The sequence below is a fragment of the Pygocentrus nattereri genome, chromosome 5 (genome assembly GCF_015220715.1).
Source record: "Pygocentrus nattereri isolate fPygNat1 chromosome 5, fPygNat1.pri, whole genome shotgun sequence".
Lineage (NCBI taxonomy): Eukaryota > Metazoa > Chordata > Actinopteri > Characiformes > Serrasalmidae > Pygocentrus > Pygocentrus nattereri.
In genome coordinates, this window is record NC_051215.1 from 11,974,168 (window position 1) to 11,987,911 (window position 13,744).

The following is a 13,744-nucleotide window of genomic DNA, read 5'->3' on the forward strand; positions in this document are numbered from 1 at the left end:
TTCCCAAACATCGTCAAACCTTTTCCTAAAGATTATCAGCACTGACAAGACACTCCTATTCTCCTTCCTCTGAAACCAGAATCTGATCCAGGAGTTCTTCCCAGCACAGCATACAGCTTAATTAGCTCCTGTAAAGGTACAGACTGCTTAAGGTCAATCAATCTGAGTAATTGGTTTCTGTTTGCTTCCATGTCTGCAGTTCATTTTCCTCATTTCAGTAGGCTGCCTCCAATCACTGCTGAGGATTAGCTAACATATTAGCCACTAATATGAGAAACACTGTAATCTGGACACTGTCGATGTGGTGCATTGTGAATGGCATATGTTCAGCTGTGCTGGAAACCACACACGCTAATTTGACTAATTCATTTCTCTGGTTGCGTTTGTCAGGACGGCAGATGATTCGGCAGCTGTGGGGACGGTGGTGGTGTGTCGGCTGAAGATGGGGGAGATAGAGGATGGAGAGGTGGACCACATTGCTGCTGACACACACCAGAAGGTAACACACATACACACATCCTAGGTCTGCACAATGTATTGTTCCTTAATTGGGATCGTAGTATCGGCTGAAGTGAGCAACATGAGCCGATGATGTGACCGCATGTTTCATACATTTCGTACATAACCCACAAGCAGAATGCTTCCCATTTGCGTACATTTGGCAATAATGTGTGCATTCTGACCAATCACAAATATTTTGTGAGAATTAAGGTCTCAAGACTTCCAAGAAACATAATACAATTTTTTGATCAAAAATAATGCTGGCCAGTTTTTAACCATAGCGCATGTGGGATTGGAAGGCTGGAGGGTAAAATTCCTCTCCATCTTTAGCTTTCAGGCCAGCAGATATTTGGAGTAAGTCACTATGCCATCTTGACTAAAGTCCTTAACTGAAGACAAACAGCCCCAGAACATGATACTTCCACCACCATGCTTCACAGTAGGTGTGGTGTCCTCTAGTTCATATGCTGTGCCAAATATTATTTTTTTTTGCACATGCAACCCCACCTGACATACTCTGTTCATATGAGTGCAGAAACAGAGCAGAACGTTCCATGATGCCACTGCAGTTTGCACACACAATGAACCTGAATGTAACATTCAGCTGACTAACTGCTTACCACACACATCATATAGCCCTGTTCATTAACTGCTTGCAGGGATTAAAAGCCACAGTGAAATAATGAAGCCCTCAGCCAGAAAATAAGAGTTCACTGATGAAGATATAGAAGTGGTAATAAATAAAGTTCTTCTCCACAGTGATGTTTTTTAATTCAGCTAAGAAAATAGAGTTTGCGAAACAGTGACGCACACCATGTGCATTTTTTGGTTAAGTCATGGTATATAGCATATTGTGCCTTGTCTTCTTACATACATCCTGCTCCTGAGAGATGAAATATAGTTATTCTCTTGGTAAACATTCTGTAAGCATAGGTTCAGGGCTCCTGCATCCATCTAATCACTCTTTTTCCTGCCATTGTTAAACGAAACCTCCACAACATATCTTTTGAGGACCTAACACAAATGAACACCTGGTTTGAAGATAGAAGAAACTTGTTTCTCAAAATTTAGTAATTGGACTAGAATATGTAAATGACCACAGGTGTAATATCTCTGCACGTTTCCCTCACATGTTTTGTGCAGTCCTCCCTTAGATGAAATATGCATGAGAAAGGAAGCTGCATGTTTAGGTCCATGCGGCAGTTTCATACATAACCCATAGGCAGAATGCATGCCATTTGCATACATCAGCCCCTCAATATTTTAATGTTTGCTGTGAGCATTCTGAACAATCACAGATATTTTGTGGGTGTTTGAAAGAATGAAGGTCTCAGGTCTTCCAAAAAACATAATGAATTATTTTAATCAAAAAGAATGCTGGTCAGTTTTTAACCACTCGCGCACGTTGGAAAGCAAAATTCCTTTCCTTCTTTAGTTTTCTGTTAAAGGTTATGTGTCAAAATGTCTTCATAGTTGGAGTTATTTACTACCCATCTTGATTAAAGCCCTTAACTGAAGACAGGCAGCCCTAACAGATGATACTTCCACCACCATGCTTCACAGTAGGTATGGTGTTCTTTAGTCTATGAGCTGTTTCGTGGTGCTAGCCATATCTTTCAATTCAAACCAAAAATTGATAGGTTTAGATTTCTATAAATTTGTTGGGTATAACATATTGTAAAAGTATTAATTAATTAAATAAAATATAAAAATTCAGCAAATAAACAGTAATTGTGCAGTAAAATGTAAAAAAAAAAATATTTCTGGTTTAATAAACAGTAAAATGTTAAGTGTGTTCTCTGTAGAGGATGTGTTACTTATTTTACTTAGAAAATCAACAAAACGTCATTTTACCAAGGGTGCACAAACTTTTGCATACTGCGGTATGCGGTGTTTTGTCTGTAGTGTGCAGCTCTAACTAGAAAAGTTAAATTGCTGCCAAAGTCCCTCCCTAAACTGATGCTTTCTTTTGCTAGAGTTATAATTAAGTGTTGTGAACAGTAAATATTTAACTGATTTTTTTTCCAAATATCACATTTTTATCAAATTAATGTTTTTATTAAACCAAAAATATTGCAAAGTAACTTTTTCCAAATATCATTCAGCCTCCACATATCCGCTCACATTACTTCCTTCAAGCGATAAGATGATCAGAGTGGTGCTGATACAACGCAGGTTAACCCAGGTTTACACATCATTGAGGTGCTATGTCTCAGAGCCTCAATCCTCCACTCTTTCTGTGTTTGTGTGTGTGTGAGTGCATGTGTGAAGGGGTGGGGTGTGTGTGTGTGTGTGTGTGTGTGTGTGTGTGTGTGTGTGTGTGTGTGTGTGTGTGTGTGTGAATGCATGTGTGAAGGGGTGGTGTGTGTGTGTGTGTGTGTGTGTGAATGCATGTGTGAAGGGGTGGTGTGTGTGTGTGTGTGTGTGTGTGTGTGTGTGTGTGTGTGTGTGTATGTGTGTGTTAATCCGCTGTGAAGTGCAAAGCCGCACCTGTACAGTACAGACAGAGAGAAGCGTGAAGCAGGAGAGGAACAGATGTCGTCTTTGGAGATTACTATTCACAGCCTTTGGGATCGCTACATGCTATGGGCCTGCTACATGCTAAAAACAGAGTTGTATGTATTTAGTATTCAGTATTTATACTGGTATGGCTATGATGTGAATCTCAGAACTTCATTTTCAGTATTTTCGTAATGTGTTATTGAATAGAGCAGGGTACAGATTGGGGTGCTGAATTTATTTAGCAGCATATATGTGAAGTTTATCATTATGTCATGCTAAATACCGTGTTATTTTATTTTCATTTAAAGTATATGGATAATGTACTTTAAACTGACATTTTATAACATGCTGGAAAGGTAATCGATATGCACATATGACTGACACACCAACCGCTGATGCACACCTAATTACTTCTGGTCTCTCTTGCTGGACAAACATTATGCAAATGAGCTGAGTGCAGGTATATAGCCACAGGTAGGCCTGGGTGGACCTGGGCCTACCCACGCTGATTACAGTCAAATGAGGAAGGAATATTTATTAAGCCATTTTTTAAAAACAGTGAAAGTTGCTGAGTTGTAAGTGTCATTGTGTTGTGGCCAGTCAAACCATTGCACTCTCTACCAAGCTCCGCCTACTAAGCCTTTTAGTAATTGCTTAGCGACCACTGCTATCCACCACTGCCTCAAGCCTTCATTATCAATTCACCAGTGTTTGAATTTAAAGCTCCAGTTGCAGTAACAAGACGTAGTGCGGGGTGTTTACAATAGAGATTCTGTAGCATAGACTTTGTTGCTTCTACCCATCCAAAGCCAAATACAAATGGAAAAAATGTTGTCATCATTAGCTTTCTGCTAATTTGGTACTTTTTACAGCAAAAGCTGAGATGGGCCTCTGTCACAACAATAGTCCAGATACTTGAGTGACTTTTTATGTTTGCAAAAAAATGGACAGGATTGGGAGCTGATTACATTGGCGCAGTTTTTTTTTTCTTTTCACAGAAATAGCCTAGAACTCCTGCTTGTGTTGTAGCAACACACCCCCAAAGTGGCAAGTTGGTGAGGGAAGCAATTCATAGCAGCATTACTGTAAATAGTGTACAGCTACTGTAGATTTTAAGCATAAACAAACAACATAAAAATACAAGCTTTACCCTACGAATAGCAGAGATAGGTCTTTACTATGCTCAGAATATTCTGTTCTTTTGTGTTTTTTTTCTGCTTTTAGCATTTGCCCCCTCAGCATCCCCACTTCCCGTATCCCTGACAGGGTATTTTTGTACTGCATTCAAAATAATATTGCATTAAATTTACTTGTTTCAAATGTGTGAATTAAATTTCCATGTGAATTAAATATATCTACAAGTCTTTCAAAGTGTTCTTGGCAGTGATTGTTGATGATGTCATATATTTTATTCATGTGGAAATGATCATGTGCTCTGTCTAATAGAACTGCATTAAGTTTAAATCCTGCTTTAACAAATTTATTCCATGCTAAATTCTGTCGAGTGGGTGACTCCAGCATGACAGATTCAATTGTTTCGAGGTAATGGAAGTACAGAGAAAGAGTAAAGAAAGGGGTTGTAGGGTGAAATCTGTCATAGGTGGGAGCTGGGCTGGGAGAACTCAGATGTGAAATTTGAACCTGACCTGAGTACAGCACATATTGGGAAATTGACGTGAGCAGTTGAATCCCATCAGGTTCAGTCTAATATTTCAAGCTGTAGCTCAGAGGAGGGTCGTTTCCCATTTTGGGCCCTGGTTTTTGTCAGTGGGTCTTCCTCGTGCTCTTAAGCAATTGCCCTGCTTTGGGACAATACCTGCTGTTAAGTGTCATATACAAATAATTGATAGAGAAATTGCTAGTACAGTAGTTCCTAACTACGGTCCTGCAGCTTCCCTTCTCTACTTTTTCATTGTCTTCCCTTCTTTAATGCAGCCACTTTGGCTCAGGAGGTCTTATTAATGAGCTCATTAGACAGATCGGGGTGTGTTAGATCGGGGTGCTCCAGGATCAGAGTTGGGAAACGTTGTAGTAGTGAAGTACTGTGTGTAATACTACAGGCTGTGAGATGAGAACAGTGACTCAGCAGTGGCTTGTTCATGCAGTCTGATCTCTGTGTCAGTCTGACCTCTGTCTCCAGTTTACTGCATCAGAACAGGGGCTTCAGTTTGCCAAAATGTTGGGCCCTGTGCGCGTACTAATGTTGATCTTTCTCCAGTTCAACCTGAAGTCTATTCAAGCTGGATATGTTTTAACCTGTGGAGGTTATATATATTACAGTGGTTAATTGGAGGAATTTTCAACTCAACAGTGTGCAGTTTTTGAGCCTGATGCTATTAATTGTGGTTTAATTTTAATCCAGTACAAATCTGAATTGGAAAAATTTTGAAAAGGTTTGATTTAATTGATTGTGGAGTGATTTTAATCCAGTATGAATCTGAAGTGTGTGTAGTTTTACAGTCTGACAGTAATGACTGTGGAGTGATTTTAATCCAGTATGAATCTGAAGTGTGTGTAGTTTTACAGTCTGACAGTAATAACTGTGGAGTGATTTTAATCCAGTATGAATCTGAAGTGTGTGTAGTTTTACAGTCTGACAGTAATAACTGTGGAGTGATTTTAATCCAGTATGAATCTGAAGTGTGTGTGTGTGTAGTTTTACAGTCTGACAGTAATAACTGTGGAGTGATTTTTATCCAGTATGAATCTGTAGTGTGTGTAGTTTTACAGTGTGAAAGTAATGATTGTGGAATTATTTTAATCCAGTATGAATCTGCAGTGTGTGTAGTTTTTACAGTTAGGCAGTAACGATTGTGGGGTTATTTTAATCCAGTATGAATCTACAGTGTGTGTAGTTTTTACAGTTAGGCAGTAACGATTGTGGGGTTATTTTAATCCAGTATACATACATTCACAGTGTGTGTAATTTTTTAAGATTGATGGGATTAGCTGTTAGTTTAATCCAGTGTTAACTTGAAATGTGTGTTTTCACAATCTATCAGTGTTATTTGTGGTGTGATTTTAACACAGTATGAAAACACAGTGTGTATAGTTCCCACATTCTGAGAGTTCTAATTACAGTATGAATGGTCTTCTGTAATTGTGTTAATCCAGAGTTTTTCCCTCAGTAATAGGAGTTCTGTTCCAGTCCACCTCACATTAATGTAATAAACTATACCTGGTTTTTACAGTGTGTTGTTATCGTTAATGAATGTAATACCTGTCATGTAATGCTGAAATAACACAGATTACATAGATTACACAGTCTAATCCAATCAGCCAGTCAAATCTAGAAAAATTACATTATACAACCTCCCAGTCCAGCTCTAGTAGCGCTGAATTAATAGCCAGACCTATGGTGTCAACTTGGAATGACTGGACCTCCCTGTTGTATGAGATCATCTTCACCGGTGTGAACTGCAGTCTTGGGTGGTTCTCTTTGGTGCTTCCTCTGCTCTGACACACTGATTTGGCTCATGAAGGCTTTGATAATAAAGTTTGTTAAGCTGGAAAAACACCAACCTGTTTTTTCCCTCCAGTGTGAAAATGTGTGTGTGTGTGTGTGTGTGTGTGTGTGTGTGTGTGTGTGTGTGTGTGTGTGTGTGCGCATGTATGCCACACACTCCTTTTTAGCTGTGTGTGTCAGGGGGAATGGAGCAAGACAGCACTGATGGACGGCATGTCGTCTTGCTCGTCCCGTCTCACTGAGTAACTGACACTGACACTGCAGGCGTCTGCACTCTACCTTACCACTACATACATCACTACAGGGAACGAGAGAGAGAGACTGAGAGAGAGTGATACTGTGTTATCTGATTCTTTTAGAACTATCTTTCTCTCATTAACTCTGATTAAGAAACCTTCATGCTGAATTGAAGATCAGAGCTGTTTTTTGTTATAAGAACCTCTGTAGTTGTTTATGCATGTACCTCTCTGGCTTGTATGCATGCACAGTATTTTTTCTGAATGTCTACTGTATTGACCACAGATGGTCAATTCAAAATAAGGAAGCATTTATTTTGGGTAAGCTAATAATAGCTATATAACTATATATAACTGCTTGTATAAACGTAGCCTAGTTTGCAGTACGCTAGTGGCTAACAGCTAATGCATTTTCTTTGTAAAAGCTTTTAAAAGCTTCATTCCACTCTCATACATGCAGAGCAGAGAGGAGCGTGCAGGGCATCATAAGGACAAATATCCCCCAAAGAAACTGACTTTGAAGCATTTAGCACCATATTAGCATCATCAATGTTGCATGTACACAGAGGAGCCAAAACATTATGACCACCTGCCTAAAATCCTATTGGTCCCCCACATGTCCTGCCAGAACAGTTCCAACCCGTTTATGCTGGATCTGTAAAGGTTCCCTGTTGTATCTGGCACCACAATGTTAGCAGCAAACCCTGTAAGTTGCGTGGTGGCACTGCTGCCGATCAGACTTGTTGCTCCAGCACATCTGACAGATGCTCGATAAGACTCAGATCTAGTGAATTTAGAGGTCATGGCAACACCTTAAACTTGTCATGTCCTTCAAACCATTCTTGAACAGTGTGGGCATTGTGGTAGGGTATGTGATCCTGCTTAAGGGCGCCTATTTTTTTACCTTATGTTTAGGTAGGTGGAACATGTTAAATTGATGTCCATGTGAATGCCCAAACCTAGGGTCTCCCAGCAGAACTGTGCCCAGAGCATCACGCTCCCTCCACAAGCTTGTCCTCTTTCCACAGTGCATCCTGATGCCATCACTTCCACAGATAAACAGCTCACATAATGTAAAAGAAAATAGGGGTCATCAGTAGTAACCTATTTCCATTGCTCCAAGGTCCAGTCCTGGCAATTGACTGCCCATTGTAGGCACATTGAATAGTGGACAGGGGTTAGCATGAGCACTCTAACTGCCCCGTTTAAAGCAGGATGTGACACATTGTGTGTTATGACACATTTCTCCCATAATCACCATTAAAAATTTGTCTGACTTGCCCCACAGGAGCCCTTCTGTCGGTTTAGAGCAGATGGAATAGCCTTTGTTGCTATTGTGCATTGATTGAGCCTTGGTAGGTGCTCATCATTGCTGACCAGTAGCACCCTACTAGCCTTGCCATTTCAGATATGCTCTGATCTACTTGTCTTGCTGTAACAATTTGGCCCCTGTCAAATTCACTCAGGGCTTCACACCTGCCCATATCTCCTCTATGCAGCATGTCCACTACACAAATCGACTGTTCACTTACAGTTTAATACACATGCCATTGTTACACACTTAAGCACATTTTAATGCACAGTTACTGTTATTTTCTGATTTTGACATATTGTAATATGTAAAAAGTAAAATGTGATCTGTTTTTAAAAATATGGCATATTTCTGCTTAATATCTTAAACTAATCAAATAAAAATAATGTGCAAAAAATATCAGAAAAAGGCCAAAGTTTACTTTGTTTCCTGTAGAGCTTAGGTCAGCAACTCATGTATTAAGAAGAGCCGTTTTATCAAGTTATAAAAAGAAATCATTTCCATGTCCATAACTCATGTCCATTTTATTGAAATAACCTTTCATCATCTCAGCTGTAATTATGTCTCAGTATGTGTTAACGTCCTTGTATGCGCTAAAAAATCTAATATAAACAAAAATAGACTTACTTTAAAAAGTAAAAGTAAAGTGATTATAAACACAAATAGGTCTATTAATCTCCAAATTATCAATGTACATCTTAAATCTTTCTCTTTGCCTTTTCGTTAGCTGCTAGCTAGGCAAAACTGTTGACTGCGTTGCTATGGCCAGCTATGACCAGCAGTCTGTGTGCCAGCCTTCAGGGTTAAAGGGTGAATAAGCAGTTATACATTAACTCATGAGTTTAAGACCATTAGTTGTTAGAACAGTGAGTTAGTACAATCAGCAGAGCTTTATTTTACTGTAAAGGAGGAATATTTAATTTTTACCAAAAAAATCTAATTCTACTGTGGAGCCACAGCAGGGCAATAAAAGGGCCAAGTGCTGCCGACCCCTGGGCTATAGGTTCATTTGGTAATCAAGACCTATAAATAGACAGTAGCTCTTAATGGCCTTCGTGCTTTTCTGAATACCCACGTTACTTTTTGTATCAGGTGTTGCAATTAGCATGTCACTAAGTATGCATATGCATTTTAAATGGAGAATTTGACTCTGTTGTAACACTGAATTGATACATGTCCTCATTAGCACAGCCACTAAGTCGAACAGCTTTTTAAACCTATCATTTATTTACATTAGGGCCACATGCAGCCTTTGTGAAAGGAACAGAGTTAATCATTTATTCAGTTTCTGCCTTTCAGTGAGTGAATAATGCTGAAATTTTGGAAAGTCAGTGGAGCTTCTCTTCAATAGGCCTGGAGCCTTTGTAATCTTACTTCGTCTGGAAACCAGAACTTTCTCTCTTTCGGGGGGGGGAATTTGGGTCATGGCTCCTCAGTGCAGCCGATGAAGGGCGACTGCCACTCCGTCTCTCTCTGCACAGCTGATTAACGGTCATTGTTTTACTTTTATTTATTTCTTTTTCCTCTCTGAGCTGACGATGCGGTCAGAAGCGGCTGGGCGGTCGCTCTGGCTGATCTGAGGTCAGTGCGTGATTTGATTAGGAGTGAAGGCTCTTCTCTCACACTCCAGAAAGCTGATCCGCAGTGTTTAGGTGAAGTAATGGGGAGTGAAGGCTGGAGCTGGACGGGGATCAGTGACTGATCTGATTTGGCGCGAGGGTCTCTTTTACACTGCTTTCTGCGCTGTTTGAGAAACTGCAGCAACAACACAGGTGCTGCAGACAGCTCATCAGAAAGCACACAGAGAGAGAGAGAGAGAGAGAGAGAGAGAGAGAGAGAGATAATTATTCAATATTAAGCATTCATTTTACTGCTTTGGTGAGAGCATTTAATTGCAAATTAAGCTAATAAAGCATAGAGAGAGAGAGACAGAGAGAGAGATTAAGAGAACAAAATTGAGAAAGAAATGGAAAGAAAGTGAGGCTGAGAGAGAGGAGAGAGAGGAGAGAGAGGAGAGAGAGGAGAGAGAGAGAGAGAGAGAGAGAGCTATACGGGACACTGTCACCTCCAACTCTTTAATGTGGTGTCTTCAGCACAGCAGCAGTAGCAGCAGTGCTGGATGTGGCTGTGTAGGACAGTTTCTATCCCAACAGCCTGTGACGAATGTCTTCCTCGACAAGATCGGCTCTACTTTCTCCCTCTTTAAACAGCAGCCAATTATTCCTGGCTGTAAAGGACCACTGGCAGCAGTGCTGTGATTTATTACAGCACAGGGAGACACCCATTACTCTGTGCTTGTGACGGAGCGTCATGCTGTATTTACGTGGCGCTCCAGAGACGTTGTAATCTTTAATTGAATGTGTGTTCTCGTCAGACACTTGTTGCCATGCGAGGTTGATGTGAGATAAGTTCTGAGTGTGACGTGCGTCAACTTTCTGAGAATTCTGGGTCTGGAGAAGGAAGTTAATTTGCCTACTTATTTTATTTCGTTTTTTTTTTTTTATCCACAGTGCACTCTGGTGTGTGAGTCAGGGACCACAAACGACAAGGATAACGGACCACTGATGAATGCAGGTAAGTTGCGACTTCCTTTCATTTGCACATTCAATCCGACCACTTTCTTAGAAACTCAAACAGAAAACATTTACAGTACAGGCAGATGGTACTGTGTCCAACATCTTATTGTATGGCTGCTGTAATATGAGTGTAATAAAGTTGCAGCTTTACTGTAAAAGTGGGCATCAGAAGTTTTTTCTAAGGCAGCAAAGAAATATTGTATTCTCTGCAAATGAGTTTGTTTTTCAGTGTTCTATTATTTTGTCTATCTATCTATCTATCTATCTATCTATCTATCTATCTATCTATCTATCTATCTATCTATCTATCTATCTATCTATCTATCTATCTATCTATCTAGCACCATGTTTCCATAAAAAGTTGGAGGGAGAAAAAAGTGGAGAAGTGTTTCTGGATCCTGTTTATATATAGTTTCGCATTTGCATTGAGAGTTTCAACATGCATTTGTTAATGCAGTGTTTTCAGAAGTCCATGCAGTGACTTCCACTACAGAATTATTTCTGTTTTAATTATTTCTGTTGGTTTTTGGCCTTGTCATTTGCATACAGTGATCTCTCTGGATTCTCAGAAACATATGTTCTATCTTTCACAGTGGTGAACCCCTCCCCATCTATAAGCCTCTCTGGGATGTTCTTTTTATACCCAGTCATGTTACCGACCTGTTGCCAATGAACCTAATTATTGGTGAAATGTTCCACCAGGTGTTTTTTAGTATTACACAGTTTTTCCAGACTTTTGTTGCTCCCAAACTTTTTGAAACATGTTGCTGGCATCAAATTAATAATTTGATTTGCTGTCTTTTTACATTATGGCATTTGACAGACACTCTTATCCAGAGTGACTTTCAATCTAATCATTTTACACAGGTAGGTGAAGGCAGTCTTAAGACTCTTGCCCAAGGTCTCTTGATCTTGAGATGTTAACCACTACACTATACCAACCACAATTTTTCAATCAATAATTTTTTTTCTTAATAAAAATAAAAATGATCTGCACACCATTGCATTTTGTTATTGTTTACATTTTGCACAGCATCCTGACTTTTTTGGAAAAAGGGTTGTGTCTAGCAACCTAGCTATTCTTTTGTCAGATCTGTTGTTATATAACAGTCTTTAATGTAGAGACTTTGTAAGTATCCTCTGTCTTTGTAAGTATCTGTATTCACACGCTGAGTTTTGCAGTGTCTTCTTAGGACTGTACTGGTAGTAGTATACATTAATTTACCCACATATGTATCACTATACAGTCATAGTTTGAACACTGACCTTCGGAGCTTGTAAGGCATTCAGGGAGCATATATTCTATATTGACCTTAACCGTGTACATCACTAGTTTTTGCAAGGGCAGATGTTTGCATTTTTGAAAACTGAAAAGAAGTAGGATTTCCAGGACTTTAAATTTAAGATCCAATCCTAAAACTACCGTTTTAACTCTTTCATTTCATAATATGTGTGCATATACACTGCCTGGCTTCTTTGCAGTTCTACAATTATAGACTGTAGTCCATCTGTCTCTCTGCCTGCTTTGTTAGCCCCCTTTTTGATCAGGAAACTCACAGGACCACCACAAAGCATTATTTGGGTGGTGGATCATTCACAACACTGCAATGGCACTAACGTGGTGGTGTGTTAATGTGTGTTGGGCTGGTATTAGTGGATCAGACACAGCAGTGCTGCTGTGGGTTTTTAAACACCTCGGCATCACTGACGGGCTGTGAATAGTCCACCAACCACAAATATACAGCCAGCAGCGTCCTGTGGGCAGCATTCTGTGACCACTCATCAAGGACTAGGAGAAAGACAAACTGCAGAAACAGATGAGCTACTGGCTCTGACTTTACATCTGCAAGGTGGACCAACAAGGTGGGAGTGTTTAGTGGAGTGGACCGTGAGTGGGCACAGTGTTTAAAAACTCCAGCATCCACTCACACAACACACACTAATACACCACCTCCACTTCAGTGTCTCAGCAGCACTGAGAATGGTGCACCACCGAAATAATGCCTGTTCTGTGGTGGTCCTTCAGGGGTGTCAAGTAATGTGAACTCTTTAGTCAATGATGCGGCAACAGATGGGCTACAGTACGTAACTGTATACTCATATAGTGGACCTATAATGTAGGTGGAGCTCATAAAGTGGACAGTCAGTGGAAGTACAAGATAGATGTTACTAATGAAATGTGGTGGGTGTATTTATGTAAATGTGTGTGTTTTTATGAACATGTGTAAAGTTTCTTGAGTGGATAGAATCGAGCAGCCTGTTATAGAGTAATAAATACGTTATAGAGTAATAAAATGTCTTCATGTATAGTTACCATCTGCAGTCCAGTTAGGCCTGAACACTACAAATAGACTTGCTCTCTACTACACAGACACTCATGATATTAAAATACTCGATAATTAGATGACGAGAATGCAGCTAACTGCTAGCATTTATCAAAAAACAGTAAGTAGCTAATTGCGCTAGCTAGTTAATGTTGTGTAGTTTTTAGCAAACGATCGTTTGTATCTTCTCATGAGATATAAATAATTGCTCAGTAAAAACTACACTGAGTTAAACAGCTAGCTAGCGTTAATCTTACAAACTAGGTAGCTAGTTCTGCTAGCTAGCTTGTTAATGCAGTGTAGTTTTTATCAAACAATATATGACATGAGTCTTTTTGCTTCAGAGCCATTTTGCTGCAATCAAGATATATAAATAATAGTTTACTTAAACTACACCCCTTTAACTAGCTAACTAGCTAGCATTAAGCTGACAAATTAGGCAGCTAGTTCTGCCAGCTAGCTTGTGAATGCAGTCTAGTTTTTAACAAATATTTTCATGTCATGAGACTTTTTTTGCCTTCAAGAGACCTTTTGTTCAATCAAGATAGATAAATAATAGTTTACTAAAACTACACTGCACTAACTAGCTAACTTTAATCTTACAAATTAAGGAGCTAGCGATGCTAGCGATGCTAGCTTGCTAGCGATGCTAGCTTGCTAGCTAGTTATGGCAGTGCAGTTTTTAGCAAGTGACTATTCATTTGTTATGAGGAGACTTTTTTGTTAGAAAAAGGACCTTTTCCTTCAGTCAAGGAAAAGATATTCTGTCTTTGTTTGCTGTAATTACTAATATGCAACAAATGAACATGTCTAAAGTCTGCTTGTAT

General features: G+C 39.5%; 1 protein-coding gene across 9 annotated transcripts in view; it reads left to right on the forward strand.

The window, feature by feature from the left end:
• inpp4b (inositol polyphosphate-4-phosphatase type II B) overlaps positions 1-13,744 on the forward strand; it is a 578,351-nt gene that overhangs the window by 409,801 nt on the left and 154,806 nt on the right. For 8 of the 9 annotated variants that reach the window (XM_017717647.2, XM_037538633.1, XM_017717648.2 and 5 more), the window contains 2 exons: positions 391-499; positions 10,528-10,591. In XM_017717647.2, coding sequence (XP_017573136.1) covers positions 391-499; positions 10,528-10,591 — 173 coding nt within the window. Of the gene's footprint in view, positions 1-390; positions 500-3,047; positions 3,117-10,527; positions 10,592-13,744 lie in introns of those variants that run through there. The other variant, XM_017717657.2, reaches the window with a different exon arrangement.